Source organism: Elgaria multicarinata, chromosome 10, assembly GCF_023053635.1.
Source record: "Elgaria multicarinata webbii isolate HBS135686 ecotype San Diego chromosome 10, rElgMul1.1.pri, whole genome shotgun sequence".
Lineage (NCBI taxonomy): Eukaryota > Metazoa > Chordata > Lepidosauria > Squamata > Anguidae > Elgaria > Elgaria multicarinata.
In genome coordinates this window covers 47,718,031-47,745,951 of record NC_086180.1, presented here as the reverse complement: position 1 = coordinate 47,745,951, position 27,921 = coordinate 47,718,031, and the positions used below count along the sequence as shown (strand labels likewise).

Here is a 27,921-nt window from a genome sequence, read left to right as displayed (position 1 = left end):
GTGGATAATTAAAAAGAATTTGACTATAGTAATGCAAATGGGTGAGGAAGCTTCTACCTTAGTTTTTATTTAAGGGACAAAATAAATTGTCTTCTTTGGAAACTCATAATACTCGTTATTGAAATTTATATACTGAATTATTTGTTAAAGAGCTATCAGTTTTAAATGATAAAACCTTAAAACAAATAAGAACAGTAAAACAACATTAAAACAACTGCATAATTTAAAAGCCTAAATTAAGGAATTGCGTATTCATGCCCTTTCTAAAAGCCAAGAGAGGGGAGGTTAGGCAATAGTAGTTCTCGAAGAAGCGCATCCCACAGTTTGGCAGTGGAAAAAGGCTTGATTGTAATGGTGCCCTGAAAAGTCTCTCCTGCAGATCTTCATACTTGGGCAGATTCATAACAAAATAGGCAGTCCCTTAGATTGTCAGGTCCTACCACGTTTAGGGTTTTAAAGGTTAAAATTAGCAGTGGCAGCAGGTGGTCCTTGCAGCCCCCAAAATTTAGGTGAACCCAACAACAAACCAATTTTTGGTAGCCATTGGGAAGGGTGTCTATGGGAGTGAAAATTCCCCTTGGACCTCCTGAAGTTGGCTGTACTTGGTTAAAACTAACACTTTGAATTAGGCTTGGAAAGCAATTGGCAGCCAGTGCAGACATCCCAAAACAGGAGTCCTGACACCGTATACCTAGCTGCTGCATTTTGCACCAATTGTAGCTTTTGGATGCTCTCCAAGGGTAGTCCCACATAGAGTGCATTGCAATAGTCTAAACAAGATGTAACCAAGGCATGGATAATTGTTGCCAAATCAGACTGAGGGCAGAATCCATTGGGGCACTTACTCCCCCCACTGACTCTCTTCCACAAGCAGTGGGTCCTGCTGATTGAATTGAGCAAGTGGGACCCACCATTTACGCAAGGGAGATTTAGTGCTTCCTAATGGAATTGCTAGTTTCTGGAATGAGGCAGTTCAGCACAATTACTTTATGCAAGCAAGTATTTATATTCATTTTGGTTGTTAAAGCACTGTTGCTCAAGTGATGGGCACTTGCACAATGCAATCAATGGCGGTGGAAGGGAATCAGTGGTAGTCTAAGCAACCCATTAGATTCTGTCCTGATTCAGGAAGGGGTGCACCAAGTGTATTGGACACACGCCTTGGCTACTGCTGCCTGAAGATTCAGGGAGTGCACAGGCTCAAGGAGCATTCCAAAGCTACGTACCTGATTCTTCAGGGTCTTCCAGAACAGAAATCCCTGAGTCAGGCTTTCTACTGACAAACAACACCTCTGTTTTGTCTGGGTTTCATCTCAGCTTGTTCACCTGAATCCAACCTGTTATTAAACCCAGGCAACATTCAAGGATTTTGTTTCCTTGGTATTAGGTGAGAACGAGCAATAGAGCTAGGTGTTATCAGCATATTGGTGGCACCTTTATTCCTACTGTCTGCTTCCTGTTCTTTAACCAGTTTCCTGTTCTTTAACCAATAAGAGGACCTCTCATTTCATTACTGCTAAGTTTGTTCAAGGATCTTTGGAGAGGGACTTTATCAAAAGCCTTTTGGAAGGCTTTTTACTTAAACAATGACCACAGGATCACCCCTGTCTACAATCTTATACACACTTACCTAGGAGTAGATCTCACTGCACTCAGTGGGACTTACTTCTTAGTAGACATGTACAGGATGGATCACACTGCTAAGAGTATCTGTGTAAGCCAACGCAATGAATATGCAGAAAGGTGCAGGGCTTATTTGCAATGGCTAGGGATGGGTGGGACCAGGTTTATTGCCCACCCCAGTGGTATGCTCCTTTACTTTTTCCTGTATATTTAATTATTGTCATTCACTCCTATGTAGACAAGTAAAGTACTGCTCTAAGATACACTGTAGTAGTCAGGGCAGCACTGCCCTTCAATAGTAGTACAGCCCTCAGCGACAAGGATTGTGCAGCAGGGTGCAGAGTGTGTCTGTGCAGAGATCACTCAGAGATGCACTGCTCTCCTTGGAGATTCTTGCAATATATAATCCTCCCAAATCATACTTGGCACCATGATGGACATCTTGCTGCTATTTAACAATTCATTGTAAAAAATGAAAGTGTTTGTCCTATCTTTAAAGCATGTTCTAATTTGTTTCTATTTAGACATCTTAAAAGAACAAGCACAGAATTACCCTCACTAAGCTGTAAGTATTTATCATCTTGGGTTAATTACAATTCAAACTTTGAGTATCTTTTATTGTTCTAATTTCTAAGGGCTGCTTTACATGATATAGCAGTTGAGCATGTGGAGACTGCATGTGCAGTAATGTTCACCACATCACTACAAAACTCTGTGACATGGGTAAATATTGCTCAGTCTGCATGATAAGCTTCTAGGCTGAAATATCTCAACATGTTCAGATTCTGGCTGGACATCAGGAAAACCTTCCTAAATGTTAGAACAGTACGACAATGGAATCAATTACCTACGGAGGTCGTGGGCTCTCCCACACTAGAGACATTCAAGAGGCAGCTGGACAGCCATGGATTCCAGCATTGAGCAGGGGGTCGGACTCAATGGCCTTATAGGCTCCTTCCAACTCTACTATTCTATGATTCTATATTCTGCCATATGAAATTGAATTAAAGTGGGCTCTGGGTGGTGGCTGTGTCGTGTCCTTGCTTCTGAGCCATCTTCTGATGCTATTAATGAAAATACTCTCCATTCAGTTGAGTTTTATTGTGATCCTTTTAAAAAAAAAGTATAGTGGCCTAGTTTCACTGATACGACTAAGGGTGGCTTTGAGCGTTGTTCTGAATAACATTTGATCATATGTTACAAATTTTTGTATGTATTATTTTAATTAGTTTTCCTTAAAATAAATAAATGGCATTGTATTTGGATTCATTAAATACTGGTTAACTGTTTTGTGATAACATGCTCTCTTTTCCTTATCATCTGCTGCCCTGTCTATCTGCATTTTAAATTGAACCTAAATATAACTTCTATGAATTTCTTTTACTTTGATCCATGCTCTCACGGCAAACATCCTGTCAAATGGGCATTCCCTATCAGAAAGGCCTAATTTATATACATCACCCTGTGTCTTGATTAAAGGTGGGCAAGCTTCCACCATTTGGAATGGCATCAGTTCAGATCAGACCCAAATTACCTCAAATTTAACTCAGGGCTAATCTACACCTGTAGCCCTTTCATTATGGAAGAGGGATGCTTCCAATTGTTCCCCGCTTCCACGATCGCCATTCACGGGGCACACCTGCCCACGGGGCAGAGGTGTTTTTTTTAATGACTCGTGAGGCATGCACATGACCGCAGATGCGGACCACTTCGGGGAATAGGTGCTCCTGCGCAGAGTTGTATAGAAACACACTCACACACCTGGCAGTGAAACACGCCGATACCCATGGACAGGTGATTGGCTCTTCGCTGAGCCCGCAAATCCCAACGAATAGCAATGACATCACAAAGGGGAGGGGCACACCACACACATACTTTGGAATGGAAGTGGGATAGGGGGGTGGGAACACAACAAAACCAGTCAGGGATATTCCGGTATAACTGGGAGGTAGAACCGAGATCGGGTGAATGTCATGTGCCCCATTAGTGATGACTGTGATACAGTCCTGCAATAAATGGCTGGTGTAGACTCACCCTCAGATTCATCCTCAGTTCCAGGTCTGTTCACATTCTCATTTGTGTAATTAGTCATATCATGAAGCCTCCATGCCCCCAGTCTCCTTGTGAGTGCTGCCACATTCACCGAAACATACATGGTGGTGGTGGCAATGGCAGCAACAAAGCAGGGCTGCTGCTGTTGCTTCCTTGGTTAAGACCTAAACCGCTGTAACAGTCATACCCCAAGTGCCAGGGGTCTAAAGTACAGTAGCAGCCCTTTTAAACACTGCTACCAGGTCATGATGTATTCAGAGCCCTGGGACTTTTAGAAGTAAGAATCTGGATTCATAACAAGCTTAGAAAATGTAAATTTTATTTTATAGTTCTTTTCTTGCATATGGCAGCAGGCATATTAGCCTTTGCCTTGCCAGTCTGGTATAAATCCTGGGTTGAATTTACCTATACTGAGCCCAGGATACTCTTAAAACCTGCCCTGGATCAAGGAATGGATCTACCACAAACATCACAGTTAAGTTTCAGCAAAAAAAGGGGGGGGTTGGGAGGTGATCAGAGTGGCTGTGGTTGCAGGAAGGGCTGGGGGCAGGGGCTGATTAATGAGGAGCTGAGAACAAATTCCAAAGATGTTTGCACTTGGCATTTAATTCTCTTAGAAGTTCTAAACCGAAGAAGCTCGTTCTCTAGATCCTCCAATTCCAAACTGGGGGTATCACTTGTCTTGATATAACTTAGCATAGTTTCCTTTTTAAAAAATCTATCAACCATTGCCATTACTTTCCCCCCTGTACGCTCTTCTGCACTTTTAAAGCAAAGTAAATTTTCTTGCAATAGCTCTAACAATTAGAGAACCCTTCTCTCTATTTTTGCAATACTGTATTTCTGCCTCTATTAAAAGTTTGTGCCTTGAGGCCTGCCAGCAGGGCTTACAATACCTACATTAAACCAAATTTAAGAGTAAGGGTGCTCCTGCTGCTAACATTCTCAGATCACAGACGTGCAAAATGAAGGAACTGGCAGCTGTAACTTTAATGGTGGGAAGTGTAAGCTGAGTACGTGGGGAAAAGAACACAGTGCTCTATATGACAAAAAAGTCCCATTAGCATTTATGAACTTCAAAATGACAAGCTAGGCTTCTTTGTCTTACAGCTTTTTTTTTGTTCTGCGTAAAAGAAATAAATCTTGTATTCATATAAGTCTAATTCAGTTAACTTATATTAAGTTGCTACCATACTGTCATTGCAACACTTTAGCTAATGATATGCCGTTGCTATATTAATTAAGTTATTATTGATATGTAAGCCAAATTCATTAATAAATTATTTGGGTCATTTCTAATATTAGCTACTATAAGTACTTAAGAGTGCAGTCCTATAGATTATGCTTTTGATAGATGCAAGATTCCTACCTCAGAGCCTGTCTGTCCTTTGCTCTGCTGGCAAGACACAGGCAGGGCAGGAGGAATGGCAGAGGTGATTTGGTTTCCCCCCACCCCAAAATAAAAAAAATACTAGAGTCTGTCTAAATTACTTATCAGCAGTGGGTAAGGACAGCAACAAAGAGGCTGTAGGATTCTGCTGATCCTGGCCTCCCCAGTTCCCACCCACTGGAACATAATAAGTGCCATGCTGGATCAGACCAAGGGTCCACCTACTCCAGCACTCTGCTCACACATTGGCCAACCAGCCATCAGCCAGGGAACAACAAAACAGGACTTGGTTCAACAGCAACCTCCCACCCATGTTCCCCAGCAACTGGTGCACACAGGCTTACTGCCTCGAATACTGGAGATAGCACACAACCATCAGGGCTAGTAGCCATTGATAGCCTTCACCTCCAGAAATTTATCCAACCCCCTTTTAAAGCCATCCAAATTGGTGGCCATCACTACATCTCGCTGTAGTGAGTTCCATAACTTAACTATGCACTATGTGAAGAAGTACTTCCTCTTATTTGTCCTGGATCTTCCACCAATCAGTTTCATGGGATGACCCTGGGTTCTAGTACTTTTAGAGAGGGAGAAAAATGTCTCCCAATCCACATTCTCCATACCATGCATAATTTTGTACACCTCTACCATGGTGTACAGGCAAGAACATTCCCTTTCCTCCCTACTTGAGGTCTAGCAGGATCGCTGTTGTGATCTCAGAAGAAAGGCCATGGCAGTGTTTTCTGTGATAGCTGCAAGAGGGGTGGGGAGGGTCTGATCTAAGATTCCCCATCCTGAAGTCATGGGAGTGTCTACTGTGTTGGGAGAGGGATTCTGACAAATATCATGGTACCTGGGATGCTCTCCCAGGAAACATCAGATTGTTCTGCCTATCCTGTTTCTCATTAAAATATTCAGGAACAGAAATTTTAGGCCACACATTCTATTTTGTGCAAGTGTTCACTTATCAGAAGCACAGTGAAAATTCAAAACCACAATTAAAAATTAGCAAATACAGATTAGGCAAGAAAAAGTTTGTTATCAAGAACTGTTTATTACAGCAGCCATGAAAAAAACATGTCAATACATACTGTTTTGCAACATGTGTGGTAGTATTATTAGCATTGAATACAACCAAGTCTAATATTGGCAGATATGGAAATATTTCATATGGTTCTGAAATCCACCCCTCTCTTTTTTTAATAAATAAAAAGGCTTTTCTGTGCTTTCAGTATTCATGGAAATTTACATATAGTTACAACATGCTTTTGGAGTAACATCTCAGTACTACTACTCCTGTTACTCAGGTCCTAATTGATTTCAAATTGGCATGTGCTAAATTGGCTCTCCATTTATTTCAATGGATATCTAGTGAGTAAATTTCATAAGGACTGAAAGTGCTGCTGATATCTTGGTGTTGCCAAGCCTTTGAATGTGTGTGTGTAATTTACACTGGATGACAGATTTGTAGTGAATGTCTAAGAAAAGTGGAAATCTTCTGACATGAATTGCTTAACATAATCTGCATTCATTTGTTTAGTTCAAAATGAGTCTATTTCCTCCTTTGCCAATGCCAAGTCCCAAAGTGCTTCCAAGTATGGAACAGATGAGATGCCCTTCGCCAAATCTTGCAAGGTGTGTGATTTATGTATTTAATTTCCTTTCATTTGACTAATACATTTGATTGTGACTCTTTGAACTGAAATGTTGAAGGGACAAGTTAGCAGTAGCCAAGCCACAATAAGAGCCAGGAGGCATTCCCAAAATCCAAAATGGCAGCTCATTTCTTAAGTAGTTGGGGGATAATTATAAATAATGCAGTATCACAAGTTGTATGAGTTCAGTTTGCATTTTCTGTTGATCAGGGTAGCTATTCTTGGGGACAGACACACGTAAGGCACAATCCTATGCATGTTTAGACAGAAAAATAAAGAAAATGCTAATTTTGACCCAAAAGTGACTATATTTATCACTCTAATGATAAAAGCATCCACCATTTTGAATTTTGGAAAAATTAGGAATGCTGCTTTATCTTGTTTTGAACTTCATAGGTAATACTTGTTATATTCCAAGTTTCCTGCTTTTATTACAAGGTGTACAATTGTTTTGCTAAGATGCTGAATTATATGTTTAGTTTTGTCAGATTATTTAAGATAGTAAATATTTAAGGTAAGAATATTTTCTCTTAGCAAAGAGAGGTGTGCATAATGGATAAAAAGCAGGAGGAAATGCAAAATGTTTTGGATTGTTGTTTTAGCACAAGAGTGATATAATTTAAAGTGGTGTTCTCTTTAAATTGAGAAGTGTTTTTGCAAATATTTCTGATTAAATCTGATTTATTTATTTTTTAAAAAATGAAGGTAGTAATCCTATGATCCCTGGGAGAACATTTGGGGGGATATTGGATGCTGCATACCTCCCGCTCTGTGGGTGAAGAGGGAGGTCCATGGGTGGAGGCCTCCCCTGTGGTGCAGCAGAAAGTTCTGCAGCTGTTGCTGTTCCATCTGTGGTGCTCTATTTTTTTAAAAAATGGGTCCTTCTAGGGCAGCCTTTCTCAACCTGGGGCGCTCCAGATGTGTTGGACTGCATCTCCCAGAATGCCCCAGCCAGCTGGCTGGGACATTCTGGGAGTTGTAGTCCAACACATCTGGAGCGCCCCAGGTTGAGAAAGGCTGTTCTAGGGTTTTGTAAGGGAAGTCTTGGATCCACTGGATCCAAAGCCCCCTTGTTACCCTTAAATACCCCCCAAAAGGCTTAAATTTATTTTATTTCCCATTAGTATCAGTGAGTGTGAAAAATTTGAAAAGGTCAAATTTGAGAGAGGGGGGGTGAATCTAGAAAATCTGCCGCCCCTTCTTCCGTAGTCAGTGTGATCTGGCAGGTCTTAAGGAGTAGTGGCTCCACTACCAGTGACCATTTCTCCCCAACTTTAGATGTTTTCTGCTTATGAATCTTGCCAAAATAATATTGGACAGTATCCAATGTGACATGGCATTAACCTAAATTACACTGTGCTAGCGTAAGGGTCCTCTAGCGTAACACCCATAGTTTACATGACACACCGAGTTCTCGGGGAAAACCCATTGTGCTACCTAATGCTATTAGCGCTGTGCTAGAGGTCCCTTAAACCAGCACAACGTAATTTATGTTAGCACTTGTGTCATATGGGATACTACATGTTTCTGTCAATTCAGCCAATACACGATTGTGACGTTCCCACTTAAAAGAGATTGAAGATACACATTTATTCTCCAATCGCTGCAAAACATGGATTGTCCAACAATTTTTGTTACATGGGCATTGAAAGTGGAAGTCATGAATTACAGGAATCTTCTGCTAAAGCCACATATTTTTTTTCTACAAAAATTAAAGGTCTGAAGCAGCTAGAGACCAAAAAGTTAACATTATACTTGTACATGTTTATAGTATGTGTTTGATAAAATACTTTGTCAATATTTTAATATATATCTGTCTGCTTGGCAAAGGTTAATACATAATATATGTAGCAGGTTTTGACGTTAAGTCACCTCACAGTGTTCTTTAATTTTTTAATTTAAATTTAGGATGCATTTGATCAAAGGCAAAGATGCCATAGATCATTATTTGGCCGTGCATATCAAAGGACTGTCAAAACAAGAGGCTGCTGCGTAAGTAAGGTCTTTCTGAAGCATTTTTATTTTGCAAGTTTATTGTTTTCTTTGTTTCTAGTCTTATTCATTGAAATCTAAAGTTCCTCAGGCAATTTTCTGATGAACATGGCATTTAAAAATTAAAATTGTTATTAAATAATTATGTTTCACTGCTACTTATCTTGCATATATCAAAGCATTTAGTTCAATGCCTGTGTTAATTCACTGATTTACCAAAGTATTAGCACATTTGCAACATTTAATTGTTTGCCAGTAATTAAAACTATCTGTTTTTCTTCCTTTGTTTTTTGAAATCCTCTCACTTAAGGCTGAAGTTTTGTTTTCCAAAATACAAACGTGATTTGCAATGCCGACTCTTTTAATGTGCAGTAATTCTTTGAAAGCCATTGTCCAAAAACAACCTAGGGGAAGTGTCATTTCACATAAAAAGGACACATTGTCCTTTTATATGATATTTTAAAACAGTTCTAAACATGGTAGCAGTTGGGTGTTGGCCTTTAGCACAAGCCTTTGTCTTCTTGTTTGTTTGTTTGTTTGTGACATTGAAATCAGCATAATAATTTACAGCTTTTGTTCAGGAATTACTACTTTAGGGTTCGATACCTTAGTTGCGAGTAGCGCTTGCCACTCAATCCTTCCATACAAAAGAGCATCATGTCAATACAATCTAAATATATTGCACGTCTGGAGCAGTTATCCTCTGACATTTCCACTCATCCCCTCATTCATGTTCTTTGTTGCACTTAACAGTACTCTTCTTTATTGTGCAGGCCTATTCACCAAAGGTACACTTCAGTAGTTTGTTGTTGTTGTTGTTGTTGTTGTTGTTTTAAAGAGGCTACTATTGAAAGCAAAAGAACTTCCCTAAAGCAGTGGTTTGATGTAATCCATCACATGAACGCATTTTGAAGGTCCATTTCTTTGCTGGATTTCTTGGTGTTTGCCATCTGTTTAGGATTTCTGTGAAATCGAATGCTAGAGCCTGAACTCTTGCCTCCTTGGTCTCTGGAGAAGATCTTGGGCCCATCAATAAACTATGGAACTCTGACCCTGTGCCTCTTTCCTCTCCCATTTTCTGGAACGGAAACCTTTCCTGCACTCCCAAATGATTCCCTTTAATCATGCATCTGATTGGATAGTATTGGAAGGCATAGGGCAAAGAATCTCTATAATTTGAGAGGGGGGCGGAATCCCTCCAACTATTTGATGATAGATCTCTATGGCTGTAGTTGTATACACATTTAGCCAAGAGTAAGTTCCAATGCATTCAAGTAGGGCGTATGAGAGTATATATTTATAGAGATGGCACTGTAAATTGTACTAAAGTGCAGGAGCAGGTTCTAGAGCACACAGTACCATTCCTCTTGTCCCTTTTTATTATTATGGGGCTACTTGAACAAGGGCTGGAATCCAGTGGAACACCATTCAAAGCTGCTTTTGCAGAAGGGGAGTTGCAAAAGTAGATGGAAATGCAGCATTGGGGACTTCTTGTGTAAAGTTGTGTAAAGTTGTGTTGTTCTTTTAAACCTGGGCAAAATAAAGATTGCAAAGTATTTTGAGCACTGTAAATTAAAAAGGTGCTGATAACTGGTCATAGATGAAACACGCCAGAGTTTTGTCTTTTTATTTAGAACAAAAACAGGCAATAATACTTCCTAGAAGAGCAAGTTTTATTTCATTTATGTCAGATATCAGATCAGTCGCCTTTACTTACATCTTTTTTAAATATTTCACAATTTGCAATATGCAATACAGGTATAGAAAAAAATAATAAAATATAGGAGGTTGATACTGTTTTCCAGAGAAAGAGAGAGAGGAATCCTTAATAATATGAGATGCAGTTTCAGGGATACTAAATTCTCCAGAGTGTCCATAAGATAAGTGCATATAACTTGGGAATTACACAGTGCAGAAATGTCTTCGGTTTAGAAATCTACAAATCTTTCGTACAAGAAAAATGGAAGGCTGCTAATACCCAAACAATTGCAAATCATCATATAGGCAGAAAAGTTATGTCAGCCTCTGTGGTATGAAGGCTCTGTGGTATGATGGGTGCAACTATATACATGTCTACCTCAAAGCAAGACCCATTGCATTCAATGGGACTTACTTCCAGGTAAGTGCATAAAGGTTTGCGGACTTAGAGGAGCTTCCTCATGTTCTATTCAAATATCTAAAATAAGGCCTTTTTAAAAATGAATTTCTGGAATAAAAAATGTACAACTTTCTTCCCAAATCCTGATGTCCATATAGTAGTTTTCTTGTCAGTAAACAAACTACATGTGGATTAAGAGGGAAAAGCTGCAATTATGCTAGGCATATTTTTTAATTCTTATATTTAGGATCATAATCTACTTTTTAAAATTATTTGAATTTCCTAAACAAACAAACCCATAACTAAGTTACCAAATTGTGTGTGTGTGTACAGATATACAAAACTAAGGGTCAGTTTACATATAACTTGGTTATACATGCCACAAGGCAAGGGAGCAAGCCTTAGGTTTCTGAATCCTCTTCTGCTTTATGTAGAAGTCTTAATGTGAATTGGAGCCTAAGCATTAGATGCCTACTCAGGTAGTCCTGCTCACTGAGTATACCTCCCTGTGTTGAGATATTTACAGTACAAACCTGTGCAGCTCTACTCAGATAATCTGATCTGTCTCCCAGGTCCATCCCTAATCCACTCAACTCCCTGCTACTGTACTACATTTCCCTACCTTCCCTTTTCTCTTACCTGCACAGATTACCACTGTGCCTTTACAGATGTCTCGTACTATGGAGGGGTGGGTAGGCAGGGATGTTGTGGCTGCAGTCCAAAACACACTTATTTGAGAGTAAACACTGTTGAGTAAACAGTGGAGTAAACATGCATAGGATTGCACTGTAAATCACCGTAATACCTGTGCCAGGCACCAAACAAATTTAAAGCATACAGTGTGGTGTGTTCTTTTTTGAAATGACTATTTTTGAAAAGTATTTTCTGAACCCACTGAAAAATCCCAAACTGAAATTAAACCCAAGTTTCAACTCATGTTTGTTGACACTCTTACTCATGAAAATGAAGCTTCTGAAATTGAGGAACTCCAATTTATTTATTTATTTATTTATTACATTTTTATATCATAAAAATTTGCCCTCCAATGTGTAAGGGCAATGGCTGGAACATCTAAAAGTAATTTTAAATCCTTCCGATTGTGAAAGGCTAACAAATTTGATTAATACATCTATAGCTGTCTGTTTAAGTTGAAATATATATTTTTCTATCAGAAAAATAAATTATAATAACAACAAATGGGATCTGTAACAAAGGGCATGTTTACACTGGTCAGGGAAGGGGGGAGGATCTCGCAATATGATAATCGTGAGATCCTCCCCCTCAGTCCACACCCGGCGCACGAGAGGAAGGACATCGCACCCACCATTTTGTTTTTTATTAAAGATGAGCACAGGAGCACTCCAACGATAAAGGTAAGGTGTTCTTTAAAAAAAGACCCCCCTCCCCCCGATGGGCACGGAGCTCCTGAAGAGCTCCATGCCCCATGCCCAGTTCCCAGCTCCTCGTGTTTACCCGCAAGGAGCCAGGATGAAACCTGGACAGACGCCCACCCGTCCCGCGGTCTCAGGCCGATCCCGAGAATGTGGGGAAAAACGGGATTAAAGCCATCCCAGTTATCCTGGGGAAAGAGAGGGATCATCCCTCCCTCTCCCAGAATCCCCTGTGCGTCTTCTGGATCACAGGGATGATCCCGGGGCGATCCCTGGGATAAGCCCTCATCTAGACATGCCCTAAATGTTGCAGTATGGAGTGTTCCTATTCAGTGTGACAACCAGAAATGGAAAATCAAGGGAAAGGAAGAGTTGAATATCTTATGCTGGTAGAAGGCATTAGGCAATTTTGATTCCCCCGCCCCCCTGCTAAGGTTTTTTCCCCCTAAAGTTTTTGTACTTTTGCAAACTTCCAAGTTCCTCTACTCCTCCCTCTGTATCATTTTGATACCAAATGGTATCATTTTGTCTACATAAGAATCCACACTTGGAGTATCAGTTTGTGATTATTATATAGGATATTGTTTTTCATAACAGAAGATATCCACAATTAAAACTTATTTCCCTCTAAAATCCCTGCTGTTGTGATTCTGTTCAGGAGAAAAGCTATATAAACTATATAGAGACAGTATTATAAGGCACATTTTGAATTTTGTGCTGCTGCTTTCACAATTTTAATATTATTTAAATATGTATTCTTTTTCAGTCTAAATAATTCCTAATAATCTTGCCTGTTGTGGCCAAGATTCTATGTTTTTATTAAGCAACATTCTCTCTGAATTCTCTCTTCGAAAGAGAGAAAGGGAGAGTCTTTTTATTCAAATCAGTGAGCTCTCTACACTTTGGTTTGGTTTATATACATATCAGTGTAATTAGAGAAAGACAAAAGAATAAGAATGTATGAGAAATGAATAGTTTACATTTCATGAAAAAGCTACTGTATACATTTGTGTAATATGGAAGACTTCCTTGAAAAGGCTAAAAAGTTATAATCAACTTCTGTACATTATGTAAAAGTTCCATTTTCTAAACTCTGCAAAAGAAAGTTTCATATTTAATGGGAAATCATGAATAATTCCATTTATTATCTACTTCCTCCTTTCAAAGACATGATCTGGATAAAAGGCGGGGTGAATAATTTCAAAAAATACAATGCATTTTTAATGGGAAGGTGCAAACTACAGATTCTCATGACTATTAGCAAGTATAGAGGAAACAGAATTTTACTTGCAAAAACTCATCAGATTCTTGCAAAGATAAAATACAAGACATACTTTAATAAAGAAGACCACTGAACTGAAGTTGTACTTCTTTATGTAACTTGTTGTTTTTGCTAAGCGTAGTCCTGTGTTTTCTAAACCTTTCATTTCTCAATAGTTCAACAATGCTAAGGGAATATAGGCTACAAGTAAACAACTGTGCCTTATTTAAGGTGTACACAAAGTTACTATGGAAATATTCATTCTGTAAAATGATACAAAATGCAAGTGGGAATTTTATTGCCCTAGAACTTATAGAGTGAATCTTCTGGACTGTACACAAATCTTCCGCTTTTTAATCTTACTAGGAACTCCTTCAGGCTGACTTTTTTCTCTTAAGAATCTGTATATTATAAAAAGGAAACAATGTGGAAACCTGAAATTAATTTTAACTTTGATGTGTTGCACGTGTGGCACTTAATGCTTTTCTTCTGATGTTCCCCTTTTATAGTAGAGGAAGCCAGTAGTTGCCCAGTTTAGATTTAATGAAACTTGGGCTTTCATGCGTTTTCCTTCATCCTCTATTTCATGTGCAAGCAGAGTTAGAACAACCCACAGTTCCCTGAGTTCAGACATAATGGGGACTGCATTTAGTTCTAAAGCGAATGCTTTTGATGTCCTTGTGAGTACCAAGGAGAAGAGATCTGCGAGCCCAGTGCCAGTGCAGGCTCCTTCTCTCAATGAAAAAAGGTGGTTTGTCATTGTCTGAACAAGTTCAGTGAAACAGATCATCATCGTCATCTATTTATTTATTTGTTACCCGCCTCTCCCTCTGGATCGAGGCGGGGTACAACACAAATAAAAACACCATAAAATACATACAACTAATTCAAACGTTTAAAACCAGCGCATCATTAAAAGCAGCACACCATTAAAAAAGGCATCTTAAAATTCAACTGGGTAGGCCTGCCAGAAGACGATATAAGGTCCTTTTCACCAAATTGAAAGACAAAATATGGGCATTATCCAAAGTTGTCACGGCACTAGTGCTAATGACATTGCACTAGAGTAACAACAACAATAGTGCAACGTTAATGTTTACTAGGCAAAGGGAAAAAGCAGAGATTTGCTGCTGTTTTTACCCCTTTGCCTAGCAGATGGTAATCACATTGTGCTACTGCTGGTTTACAGTAGCACAACAGTTAAAGCTGAGAATGAACTGAGGCTAGCGAGGAATGCTAAATGCAACAAAAGGGCTTCCTTCAGGTATGTGCATAGTAAAAGACAGAGGAAAGAAATGGTGGTTCAACTCCTTAATGAGGATAGCAAATTGATAACAAACGAAAAAGAAAAGGCCAAAATGCTCAATTTCTACTTTTGCTCAATCTTCTCCCAAAAGTCATTTTTGCGAGTGACTCCCCTCGCAAAAGTGAAGTACAAGCTGAAGGGGGAGGATTGCAGTTTGATAAACAAATGGTCAAGGAACACCTAATTTCTTTGAACTAGTTCAAATCTTCAGGGCCTGATGAACTACATCCTAGAGTAATAAAGGAGCTGTCAGAAGAACTCTCAGAACCACTGTCTATTACCTTTGCAAAATCATGGAAGATGGGTGAATTTCTAGGCAACTGGAGGAGGGCTAATGTTGTCTCTATCTTCAAAAAAGGCAAAAAGGAGGTATCTGGGAACTATAGACCAGATAGTCTGACATCAATCCCTGGGAAAATTTGGGAGCAGATTATAAAGAAGTCAGTCTGTAAGCAAAACAATGCAGTGATTACAAGAAGCCAGTATGGAATTGTCAAGAACAAATCCTGCCAGACTAATCTGATCTCATTCTTTGATCAGGTAACACTCTTGTAGACTGTGGGAATGCTGTGGACATAATATATCTTAACTTCAGCAAAGCTTTTAACAAAATACCACATGACATTCTGATTAGCAAACTAGTTAAAAGTGGGCTGGATGGAACAACTATTAGGTGGATCCATCAGTTGGTTACAGAATCGGACTCAAAGAGTGCTAATCAATGGTACGTTCTCAAACTGGAGGGCAGTAACAAGCAGGGTACCGCAAGGCTGAATCCTGGGCCCAGTGCTCTTCAACATTTTTATTAATGACTCGGATGAGGAGGTGCACGGAATGCTTCTCAAATTTGCAGATGACACAAAATTCGGTGGGATAGCTAATACTGTGGAAGACAGAAACAAACTTCAAACTGATCTTGATTAGGCTGGAGCGCTGGGCTGAAAACAAGCGGATGAAATTTAATAGGGATAAATGCCAAGTTCTACACCTAGGAAAAATAAACCAAATGCACAGTTACAAGTTGGAGTACACTAGTCTCAGCAATACTACAAGCGAGAAGAATCTTGGAATTGTTGCAGATCACAAGCTGAATATGAGCCAACAGTGTTGGCTCATGGCTGGTTGGCCACTGTGTGAACAGAGTGCTGGACTGCATGGACCTTTGGTCTAATCCAGCATGGCACTTCTTATGTTCTTATGTTCTTAGTGTGATGTGGCTGCAAAAAAGGCAAATGCTATTTTGGGATGCATTAATACAAGTATAGCTTCCAAATTGTGGTAAGTATTGGTTCCCTCTATTTGGCACTGGTTAGGCCTCACCTTGAGTATTGTGGCCAGTTCTGGGCACCACACTTCAGGAAGGATGCAGACAAGCTGGAGGGATTTCAGAGGAGGGCAACGAGGATGATCATGGGTCTGGAAACAAAGCCCTATGAGGAGAGACTGAAAGAACTGGGCATGTTTAGCCTGGAGAAGAGAAGACTGAGGGGAGAAATGATAGCACTCTTCAAATACTTGAAAGGTTGCCACACAGAGGAGGGCCAGGATCTCTTCTCGATCATTCCAGAGTTCAGGTCACAGACTAATGGGTTCAAGTTACAGGAAGCCAGATCCCGACTGAGCATCTGGAAAAACTTCCTGACTGTTAGAGCAGTACAACAATGGAACCAATTACCTAGGAAGGTTCTGGGCTCTCCCACACTAGAGGCATTCAAGAGACAGCTGGACAGCCATCTCTCAGGTATGTTTAGGGTGGATTCCTGCATTGAACAGGGTGTTGGACTTGATGGCTTTATAGGCCCCTTCCAAGTCTAATATTCTATGAACATCGTAAGCTCTAGCGCTGTGACAGCATTGGATACTGCCCTTAGTCTTTAAGGTGCTACAGGACTCTTCTTTGCTTTTTTACTTTTGTTGAGTTACTTTGTATTAATGAAATAGATAATAAAATGTAATGGGTTAATTTAAGTGAACTTATTTAAACTACAGAAAGACGTATTTGTCACACCAGCAAACAGAAATAGTGAAGAAGTTTATTTCAGAACAGCATTTTTCACCCACCATTGATTAAGAAGAGCACTCCCCGCCACCAAACATTGCATTATGAATTTGCTCATTGTTGTAATAAAAGCATTTTCTTGTGCTTATATCACTTATTGAACCCAATTCTAAACATACCTTGTTGAGAGTAAGTCTTTTTTGTTGCTGGAGCTTTTTCACATAATGAATATATGCCAAACAGTATATTTCAAAACATGAATTTCTAATTACCTGTGTTGATAAGGAGATACTTTTAAAATATTTCATCAGTGCCTTTCTTAGGATGGCAATAATTGCTTGGCTCTGTTCTTGCATTGCTGAATGGGTTGTGTGGTACTAAACAAAAAGGTCTCCATATATGTATTGATTGAAACATTTTTACTGACATACTGTGAATGCACACTTGATTGCACAGTTCAGTTAAATGTATTCTTTGCTAACAAAGGTAAAGTGGGACAAGTAAGAAATTGTTTACTGATCAAGGGTACAGTGCTGAAAAATGTTTGCAAATTCATATTTTTAGTTTAATGTGTACCATGTGAAGTGATAATCTGGTTATATCTGATTGAACATGTTTAATTTAATATGAGCATCATTGCCCTTTTTAAAATTGAACCAATAAAAATAAACAAACATAGACCAATTAAAGGAACAAGTTTAAAACAATATAAGAGGATCAGGTGTTTTTTTTAAAATAAAATAGTCAGAATTAAAGCATAAATAGTTGGAATGACAATATTCAGAATTCCTCAATTTCTTTTGAATCCTATAATATAGAATGTGTGAGATGTAACAATTTTACTATAATGTCTCAAAGTGTGGTGATACTGCACTACTTCTGAAAGTGCTGTTTTTGCTTTTATGCCAACTAAATAACAGGGCATAAGTTTTCAGAGAAGAAATTGGATGCTCAGATTCACAAGATAATCATCTCAGTTATGAAAACAGTCCACATATATGGAAGTTAAAACAACTGTATTAAAATACTGCATTTGTTCAACATAAAGCATTTTAATCTTACAGAGTAGTTTAAGCAATGTATAACACATAGAACTTTAAATAAAGTTTACAATGGCTCATTAGCTAATTAGTTTTCATCAGAACTATTTTTCAGAAATTACAGCTCCAGATTTTCTACACGCTTAAAACTGATCTAAGAATACAGCATTTCAATTAGCAGTAGTGCAAGCTGAGAATAGTTTTCCCGGACAGTTTTTTTTTTACTTTCACATGTGAAATTTGTAGCTCTTGGACCTTTCATGGTATGCCAGCCATGTATTGTGGTCTGCCAGATACTCAAATAAACAGTGGGCAGTATCCAGTGCTGTCATAGTGCTAGGACTAATAACATAGCATTAGCATAAACCACTAATAACCATTGTTATTAGTGCTTTCTCGGCAAAGAGAAAAAGCAATGACTTGCCACAATCACGCTGTTTTCCTTTACATAGCAATTGTTAATGACCTTGCGCTAGTGTTGGTTTATACTAGCACAGCATCATTAGGGCTAGTGCAGTGATAGTTTAGATGCTGCCCCCATATGTTTTTAAAATAGTTTTTATTTAGCACTCACCTGACTGCAATAGACGACTGGTATGGTATAGGGACAGGGGCCACGACATTTGTGCTCTTAACCAGCCTTCTTTAACGAGAAGCATTGTGTTAACATGTAAAGCAATACTTGGTAGTTTCTTCAGGCAGAGACCCTAAGAGGGTGCAGTTAAGGTCTCCTATTGGAAGAGGCAAAGGTCAGCTCCTATGGAAGACAGGGCAACACGAACTGACTTGCTAAGGTATTTCTCAGGGGAGAGAGAAATGGCAGAGATCAGCTCCTCCTCCTCCTCCTCCAGCTACCCCATTTATATCCTCTGCTGCTGGCTTCCTCTGGTCTTTTTTGGCCCTGCCTTTGGAATCCCCAGGTTCTGTCTGCCAGTCCCACAGTGGCCAATCATTATGGAGACAGATTTTGTGGAACCTTGCTCAGTTTTTCCTGAGTGTAGTACGCTTGGGCTCGGCTCAGGTCTGGGCTCCTCTTTCCATCATTGTGTTGGGCAGCTTACAGTCAAGCAACATTACACAATGCTCCCATCTTGCTGGGAGTAATAAATAAATAAATAAACAAACCAAAACTAAAACAAAATCCATTTGGGGCCCAAGGAGATTATTCTTCCTTACCCATTTATTCAGAAACCAGCTTTACTTCATAATATTTTTTTATGTAGAAAATTACAATCTGTTAAATATGGGGGGAACAGAACTGAAGAAATAATCTTTTAGGAGTGGTTTGAAGTCAGCTAGAGGAGGCAGGACATCTCATTGGGCAGCATAGCTGCAGAAGAAAGCACTGCACTGAAAGATGTTTCTGTGTCTGTTAAAAGGTTCTTTTTTACAGGCCTGCCATCCTCTTCCTCATGCCACTTGAACCCAAACCTCCACCTTAAATTGGGCCTGACTAATCAAAATTATGTACACTTGTGTTATGGAAATTGTCATAAAATGTCACTGCAGTGTCATAACTTCACAGGTTTTAACACTTATTGAATTATTTTTGGAGTAATCAGGCAATTCTTTGCTTTATAATTTCAACAACAATTACTTCATAGACTTGGTTCTCTTCTATATTCATAATGGGTACAAACCACATCCTGTTGAAAGTCAGTAAGAAACCTCCCATTGATGCTATAGTCAAGGGTGCATTTAATTATATGCTGTATTTGCTTTTTCTCACCATTTTTATTGTTCCAGTGGGCATTGCTTTAATAACAATATTCTTAAATAAATAAATATTATTTATACATAAAACAATATAAAACATAGCAATATGTAATACAATCTCTCTCTCTATATACTAAATTACTATAAATCTATCACATCAAATTATCTAAGAAAAAAACAAGATTTAAGTGCAATATTGCTAAATTTCCAGTAGATGCCCCCAGAGGCCATTCTACTTATTGAAGGGCTATGGAGTTGTTTTAAATACTAATATCCTTGAATTTTCTTGGTCATAGAACAATATACTGTGGATATGAATTTTCAAGTTGGAATAGGCAGAGTGGTTACAATGATCAGGCTGCTAATTCTTGCACTTAGAATGTAAGTTCTCATCAGGAATACGTTATTGGAAAGATGTTCAGTGTAGAGTTTTAAAAGTCAGAATTTTAGTTGCACACACACCCCGTATCAGTGGTTGTTTTTGCATTTGGTGGCAAACTGCACTTCCCAGCTATAGAAGCCAAATTATCCCCATTCTTCATTTAAATAAATATGTATGAATTGTGATAATAAGCATTTCATAAATAGCACACAAATGTCTAATTGTCCAAATATAACTAGACTGCTCTCTAAACCTTTAAGAGTAAATAAGGTTATACCCATCACATATTGACAGATTTCAGTCTCATCATATTAGCCAGTGTGAGCTAATATTGGGGCTATGTATAAATAGTCCCCATTCTGTCTACATTAATAGATTTGTGTTAAGCAGTAACATTAATATTATGTTAACTAATCAATAAATATTATGGGAATAATTTAAGTGATTTATTTTACTAAAGATGAAACCCTTAGTAAAATACTTAACCTGGGAGTCAATCCCACTGAACTCAGCATAGCTTACTTCTAAGTAGACATGTAGAAGATTGCACTATAAGTTTTCAAATGGTGTTAAAATACAAATCTCATGTGTAGTGTGAGGTGGAAGGACAAATTGTAGCTATAAATTGGCCCAACAGTTGCCCCACAAGAAGGTTGATTTGTTCTTTATTGCAGAAGTTATGTATATCACTTGGAAAGAGGCTTATTGAGAGATGGCTGGCATTGGACCCTGTTAGTCTTAGCTATAATATCTGTCCTCATAAAATAAATAATGAAATTTTCTTATTAAGGATGCTACAGATGTGCCTCTCCGCTTTTACTTGGGTTTGTAAGTATTAAATCAGAAGTGCAAGGAGAAACCTCCTAGAAAAATATGTGGCATGGTGGAGTATAGATCCAATACTGGTGTTTTTGTTATGTCATAACTGGTTCCACAGCGACTCCATCTGAAATACAGGTGGCAACCAGCATGGCCTCAGTGTAGATTTCAAATGCATTAGAAATACACATCTGATGCAAAAACAAAAACCAGCCCATCAGATGTGCTCTTTTGTTGGTGATGCTGGATTATTCTTCATTGTGGCTTAAAGAATACGAAATAAACCACTTAAGATGGTTTCATTAGAATAGCTTGTTTTCAATGTACTTATATTCTTCCTCATCCTATCTCTTTTTCCTACTGTGAATAGTCTTTCTTTCTTTTCTCACTCTGCTTATTTTATTGATAGTATAGCATCACTTTCTTTTCCTGCTTCTATAGATTTTTCATTTCAGCCACCTTCTATATTTAGTTCTTTTTTTGCCTATAACTGTATCTGATATTGCTTCCCTCCTTTCTTCTTATGTTACCACATGCTCTTCTGACCCTATTCATTTCTTTGAACGGCTCAAGGTCTTCTATTTTACTTTTCATAATTTTTCAATTTATCACTTTCTTCTGCTTCTTTTGTTACTGCTTTAAACTCACCTATTGTCTCTCCTATCCTTTAAAAAAATACCCCTTCTGACTTAGCCAGTAAACTATCTGTTTCCTTTTATTTCTAAGCTTCTTAAGTGCCTGGACTTTTTCCAGTGTCTGGCTTTTCTTTCCTCGGAATTCTCTTTTGATCCCCCTCCAATTTTGTTTCCATTAGCATTGCTTTAGTGGAATGCTTTCACTTGAGTTTTTAAATATCTTTTCTTAACTAAATCTTGGTCATTATTCTTTCCTTTTTCTCTTAGAGCTCTTGCTTGATTTTAGATATTATTGATCACTGTGTTGTATTGTCTTCTTGCCTTAGGTTTTTGCAATCTTGCCTTGCTTACTTTTGTTCTTACACTTCTTTTTCTAATTTTAAAACCCTTCAGTCTGGGCTCCCTGTTTGCTATCATTAACCAGTGTTACATGACTCAAGAGCCAGAATTGAATGCTGCTGCTTCAGAAGAGGTGTCCTGGGATATCAAGGACCCCCAAGATGGGAATGTTCTCTCCTTAGACCATGTCACTTAGGCCACTCCTTTTGCAGAGATTTCCACTAGTGAAGGTGCTTTCTCAATCCTCTGTCCCCAATAATATTTCCTTGGCAACATTCTCAGGCACCAAAAGACACCTTCCCAAATATTCCCTCAGATCTGAGGGGTTCTACTTTGTGACAGTCTCAGAGGCAGCATGAGACATACAATCCATGCTAGGATAAAATGGAGAGAAGGAGGAGGACCATGTTAACCACACTGGGTTCCTTGCAAGAGAGAAAAAAAAGACAGGATATAAATATAATAGTAATAAAATAAATGTTGCAGACGTGAAGCGTGAGCCTTTTAGTTGCTTGTTATCTAGGTGAAGGTTTGGAGATCTTACAGAGCAGTGCTGCAGGCCAGTTATGGAACAGGACTCCAGGTTACTGGAACCCTAGCCTAGTTAGCCTAGTTTCATCTTCAGCTGTCACAGAGCACTGTCTATGGTCCTGAAGAATTCAAATCACACAATCCACACTACAGCTGATCTACCACGCAAGCCCTCCAAGCCATCTATGGCTTGAACGGCAGGTACTCTACAGCTTTACCCCCACCTCACACTACCATTGGCTTCAGTCACTAATAGGAAAACCATTCTCTAACTTACCTTCTGCAACCTCTCTCTCTCTCTCTCTCTCTCTCTCTCTCTCTCTCTCTCTCTCTCTCTCTCTCTCTATTTTTGGCTCCTTTTTATCTTTCTGTTCTCTTATTTCTTCTTACTCCCTTTTCACTACTTTACTTAATGTCAAACCTAAAATCTCATCTGTTATATCTTTTTAGTACCACTTTTTTTTAAACTCTGGAATGCCCTGCCTCATGCTAACTAAAATATAATTTTTACTTTTTAAACAAAATTTGAAGTCATGTTTGTTCTACCAGGACTTTTCTTGATAGTTGTTCTTTTCCATTTTCCTTTTCTCTTCCTATCTTTCTTTTCTTCCAGAGTGTAAGCCTGCAGGCAGTGTTTGCCTTAAACTTTTTTTAAAAAAGTGCTTTAGAAATAATAAGTATTATTTATTTATTTCTTCCTATAGAAAAAATATAGTTATTATGTCTCTAGTGTATATATCTTATTCTTCATATGTGTATTTTGAATGAGTTAGGTAGTAATTTATATAAAGTTCAGCTTAAAACTGCTATTTATTATATCTTAAAATATTGTGATTAATTTATGTGTTTAGTTCTTGAGGCTACTTGCAATATATGTCTATTTTATCATATTAGACAAGGATGACTAAGGATGGGAAAAAGTCTGTACAAGCTTCCCCTCCTCTGAAGATGTTCCACCTGCCACTCTGCTTCTGAATCTCTAGGCCACTGCTGTCTCTTGTGCCTCCTGTCTAATGGAGGCAGATGCAAGAGGAACTGAATGAGCAAAAGTGTTTACAAGCCTTCCACCATTCTTCAGATGTTCCAACTTCAACTGTGGTTCTGAATCAGTGAGCCTCAGCAGGTTACTTCTTTCAAGTAACCCCAGCCCAGAAAAAGGTGCTGGAGAAGTCAGATATTAGTCATTCACAGGGCAGGACTGTCTCGTGTGGGCTGCTGCTGCTATAACTTATGGCTTATGTTATATAAATGAGATAATTTCTTTATTATAGCTATAGTGGCGCTCTAGATTAATTATATATTTCATAAGTCTGGCCTGAAAGTTATGGTAGCAACTCACACATTTTTTTTCTTTTTTAGAGGAATATGAAAATATATTTAGCTTGATGGTTGGGATCCAGTCTTTCAAACTTTTATTCATGATGAAATCCTCAGAGGAGAGTTGCTGGTCACGTACATTTGCCCTCTTACTGAGATTGCACCAGCTGAAGTAGATTGGGTCTTGCCACCTACATCAGATATTAGTCATTCATAGGGCAGGGCTTTTGCATGTGGGCTTTGGGTTCAGCAACTGCCTTCATGGAGCTCTGAGATTGTTGTCTGTCATTTGAAAGATTATCCAGAGAATTTCTTTCAGTTGTGCCTTAAAAGGTGTGCTACCTCTTGATGGCATTTAACTATACATATTTTAATATGTGTATCGGATCCATGTTTATTAGTGGAATAACTTTGATACACATTCGTCATTGTATCTCTGTGGATATGTCATTTAGTTTTAAAATTAGGTTGGAATTATGAAACTTCTGCGTTACTAAATTAGTCCCAGCTGAAGACAGTTATTGAACACAGGCAAACAATATGTAAGGAGCCTAGTTCTAACAAATACTATGTCAGACATTTTAAACCAAACCACCATAACCTCCAGCAAAACTGTTTAACATATACATTGTTTTGACATGCTGTATATGCTTAGTTTTCCCCACTGCTCACTATTTTAAGCAAACTGTGAGCTTGTGTTCCAGTGAACAAATGCCAGCAAGGTTTGGGTGTGCGTTTTTTTTCTTCTGTGGAGGTTAACTCAGTTGACCCTCCTGGCTGATTTCAATTGCAGAACACTGTTATATTTATAATGCAGTTCTAGTAGAAATAGTGTTAAACTCCTACTGCAGCTTTCTTCTGTTCACTGTTGAGGATGTGTTGGCATTTTAACATGAGAAAATGAGCTGATGAAAAGAGCACTTGTCACCTTTAAATTGCTTTTGTATATTGGTATTATTATTTTTTGTTGGCGTGCATCTTGATCTCTTTCATTAGGAGAGCATAATTCGCATTTAAAAGATTAAAATTGGCCTTTTTAAATTCCCAGTTACCGGAATTCATACAAGAAGAACGTCTGCATAGACATGCTGCGACAGGGTTATCACAAGGCTTTTGCCGAGCTGTTTTCTCTGATAGAGAAGTGGAATGCCTTGAGGGAGGCTTCGGGGCCTGGGTCAGCCATATGGATACAGAAGTCCCTGGAGGAGCAGCCTGATAAGCTGGATCAGCTTCACTACTTCCTGACCAGGGCTGAGGCGGCCCAGCGATCAGGTAAATAAGGGAATTCTGGGTAATGGAGCAGCAATGTGTGCCTCAGGGAAGATTCCAAATTGTTTCATGTATGAATCTGAAACATTACTGGAACTTAGCACATTACAGCTTTAGTGAAATAAACTGTATTTATAGAATAAACGACGGGTAACTCTGAATGATGAGACTTAAAGTTAGAATGAGACATTCAAGTGACAAAATGAGAGTCTCTAGTGTGATATACCTACACTCATGATAACTAACATCTCAATTATTACCTTTCCAGACTTTTTCTACTGCTTATTTCTTTTAATGTATTGATTTTATTAACTTTGTAATGAATTACTGCTATTTCTGTCATCCCCCCCCCCCCACCAACAAATAAAGTCACTCATGCAAGTTTTTTATTTCCTAAACATTTCCCAACAAATCCCAGGCCATGCAGTTGGATAAAACTCTTCTCTGCTTGTGTTTAAAAATGGGACTAATTTGTGTGTATGTGGAGTAAGTGGTGAGGGGTTGCAGCCATTAGATAGGAGGTTCTGTTATTCATTTATTAATGTTGTATTTAAAGCATTTCTATACCACACCTTTCTTGAAAAACTAATCAAGACAGTTTACCCCCCCAAAACACACACACACACACAGAGATAAAATATAGTAAAAAATTTAAAACAACCTTTAAAACCATAGGTCACATGGATTTCTGAGGAAAGGCCCTAAAAATGCATCAAGGGCATCACCAGCAGGGCTGGCTGAAAAAAAAATGCAGCCTGGGATGAATCAGTAAATGCCCCCTCCACTTCCAAGTCAAGGTGCCTAGTATGCAGTGCTGGCCAAGTAATTATTGTGGCACCTACGGCCATTTCTAGACCTGCCTTTTTCCCCAGGAGCATCTCGGAATCATCCCTGTGCATCCAAAGGACACATGGGATCCCGGGAGCAGGCAGGGACGATCCCTCCATTTGCCTGGGACAATCCTTAGGTATATTTTATTAGAATGTAAGCCTATGCGGCAGGGTCTTGCTATTTACTGTTTTACTCTGTACAGCACCATGTACATTGATGGTGCTATATAAATAAATAAATAAATAATAATAATAATAATAGGAAGGGCCTGAGGCAGAAAATGCCTCTCTCCATGCCCCTGACAGTAAAAGTACAATAATTAATTAATTAGTTGATTTGTTCCCCAAGAACAAGAAAATGGCATTTCATATAGCGACAATAATAGGAACCAAAAACAAAATAAAATTAAAACTTGATTAAAACAATAATAAAATAAATAAATTAGAAACACAGTTAAAATACAACAATAACAGTATAAAAACATCACCTCTGGCTGCTGCCAAAACCTGAGTATCCAGGTTCTGGGCTGAGTACAGGAGTACAGCCAAACTGCAAGTTTGAGTCTTCAGCATCCAGCATAGGCAGCTTGGGTAGGGAGCCTGATAGGCAGTCAGGTGTCTGGTACATCAGCATAATTCCTAAACTGTCTCTTTGGCCCAACTCCAAGTACAAAAACACTAAAACCCAGCACTTTAATGAAGTGTTCTCCTCGTGAGAGATGTGGATTCTTTAGAGATGATAGCCACAACCTGTTCCCTGGCCCTCTCACTTAAGTTGATGCTGCACTACACAGCCAGGTAAACAAAGCTGGGACAGATCTTTTTGATTATACATGACAGATTAGACCCTTTGTCCACTTTGATCTTGGAATTAGGGAGGTCGCCTGTAGGTTGTACATGACAGGTGGTACAAAAATATTTATAACTAAATAATAAAATCATGGATACTGAATGTCTCTTGAATGCCAGGCTGGTCCATTGGAAGCAGCACCACAAGGCAAGCTGATAGGGCAACCCAAAATATTCAGGCTGGGGGAAGGACCAGAAGAAGGGACACCTCTTAGATGTCTCACCACTCTTCCCCTTCATTGGCTTATCCTCCCTCTGTCCCTGACCATTGAAATGGTGCAGACAGCCCACTACTACCAAATAGTCACTGCCAAGCCAAATATCCCTCAGACTAATTGAACGAAACATGGGGCCTTGCTAGACCTGCCGGGATAAGCCGGCAGGGAGGCGAGGCGATGGCGCGCTAAGATTAGCGCCCGCCGCCCCGCTTCCTAGACGGCCGACGTGCAGGGACTGCGGAAGCCCTGCAGCGTCGGCCATTTTTGTTGTTGTTGTTAAAGGCGCCACGTGCGCCCCGAAGACTCCGGACAAGGTAAGGGTTTTTTTTTTACTTAAGCCCCCCCCCATCCGCCCTCCCTCCCCGTCCCCGTCCTGTGTGTCGCCTTCCGCCCTCCCATGTGTTGCGTCTTTCGCCCTCCCGTGTGTCGCGTCTTTCGCCCTCCCGTGTGTCGCGTCTTTCGCCCTCTGCCCCCCCTCGCCCTCCCGTGTATCATGTCTTTCGCCCTCCGCCCCCTCGCCCTCCCGTGTGTCATGTCTTTCGCCCTCGCCCTCCCATGTGTCGTGTCTTTCGCTCTCCGCCCTTCCGTGTGTCGTGTCGTTCGCCCTCCGTCCCCCCTCGCCCTCCCGTGTGTCGTGTCTTTCACCCTCCGCCCCCTCGCCCTCCCGTGTGTCGTGTCTTTCGCCCTCCGCCCCCCCTCGCCCTCCCGTGTGTCGTGTCTTTCGCCCTCCGCCCCCCTCGCCCTCCCGTGTGTCGTGTCTTTCGCCCCTCGCCCTCCCTCGCCCTCCCATGTGTCGCGTCTTTTGCCCTCCGCCATCCCCCTCTCCTGCCAGTCCGGCCTTCCCCCCCATCTCCCCCCCCCCGGGATGCCCCTGGCCTGAAGGGTACAGCGCTCATAAGAGCGCTGTGCCCAGTCCGTGGCTTTTTGCGGCTACTCGCGAGTAAGCGAGTAGCCGCAAAAAGCCATGGAAGTCGCTAGACATTCCGCAACCCCGGCCTCAGGCCGGGGCTGCGGAAAAGGCGCGCCATAAGCGACTTCGCTTATGGCGCGCTAAGGGAGGCTTCAGTGTGGCCTGGGGCTGGATTCCCCTGTGTGTCATGTGGACGCACAGCAGGGAAACCGGGTCTCAAAGCGTGCTAAGGCCTCATCTAGCAAGGCCCATGGTCAGAGTGGGTGGGGTGGGGAGAAGTCTGCAAATTGAAAAAAATT

General features: G+C 39.8%; 1 protein-coding gene across 1 annotated transcript in view; it reads left to right on the top strand.

Annotated features, from left to right (window-relative positions):
- Nucleotides 1–6,611: 6,611 nt before the first annotated feature.
- The window catches only part of TTC29 (tetratricopeptide repeat domain 29), a 94,245-nt gene continuing 72,935 nt past the window's right edge, over nucleotides 6,612–27,921 (top strand). Inside the window, exons 1-3 of the mRNA XM_063135086.1 lie at nucleotides 6,612–6,700; nucleotides 8,629–8,712; nucleotides 24,595–24,818. Of these exons, the coding sequence (XP_062991156.1) occupies nucleotides 6,612–6,700; nucleotides 8,629–8,712; nucleotides 24,595–24,818 (397 nt within the window). The remainder of the gene's footprint in view (nucleotides 6,701–8,628; nucleotides 8,713–24,594; nucleotides 24,819–27,921) is intronic.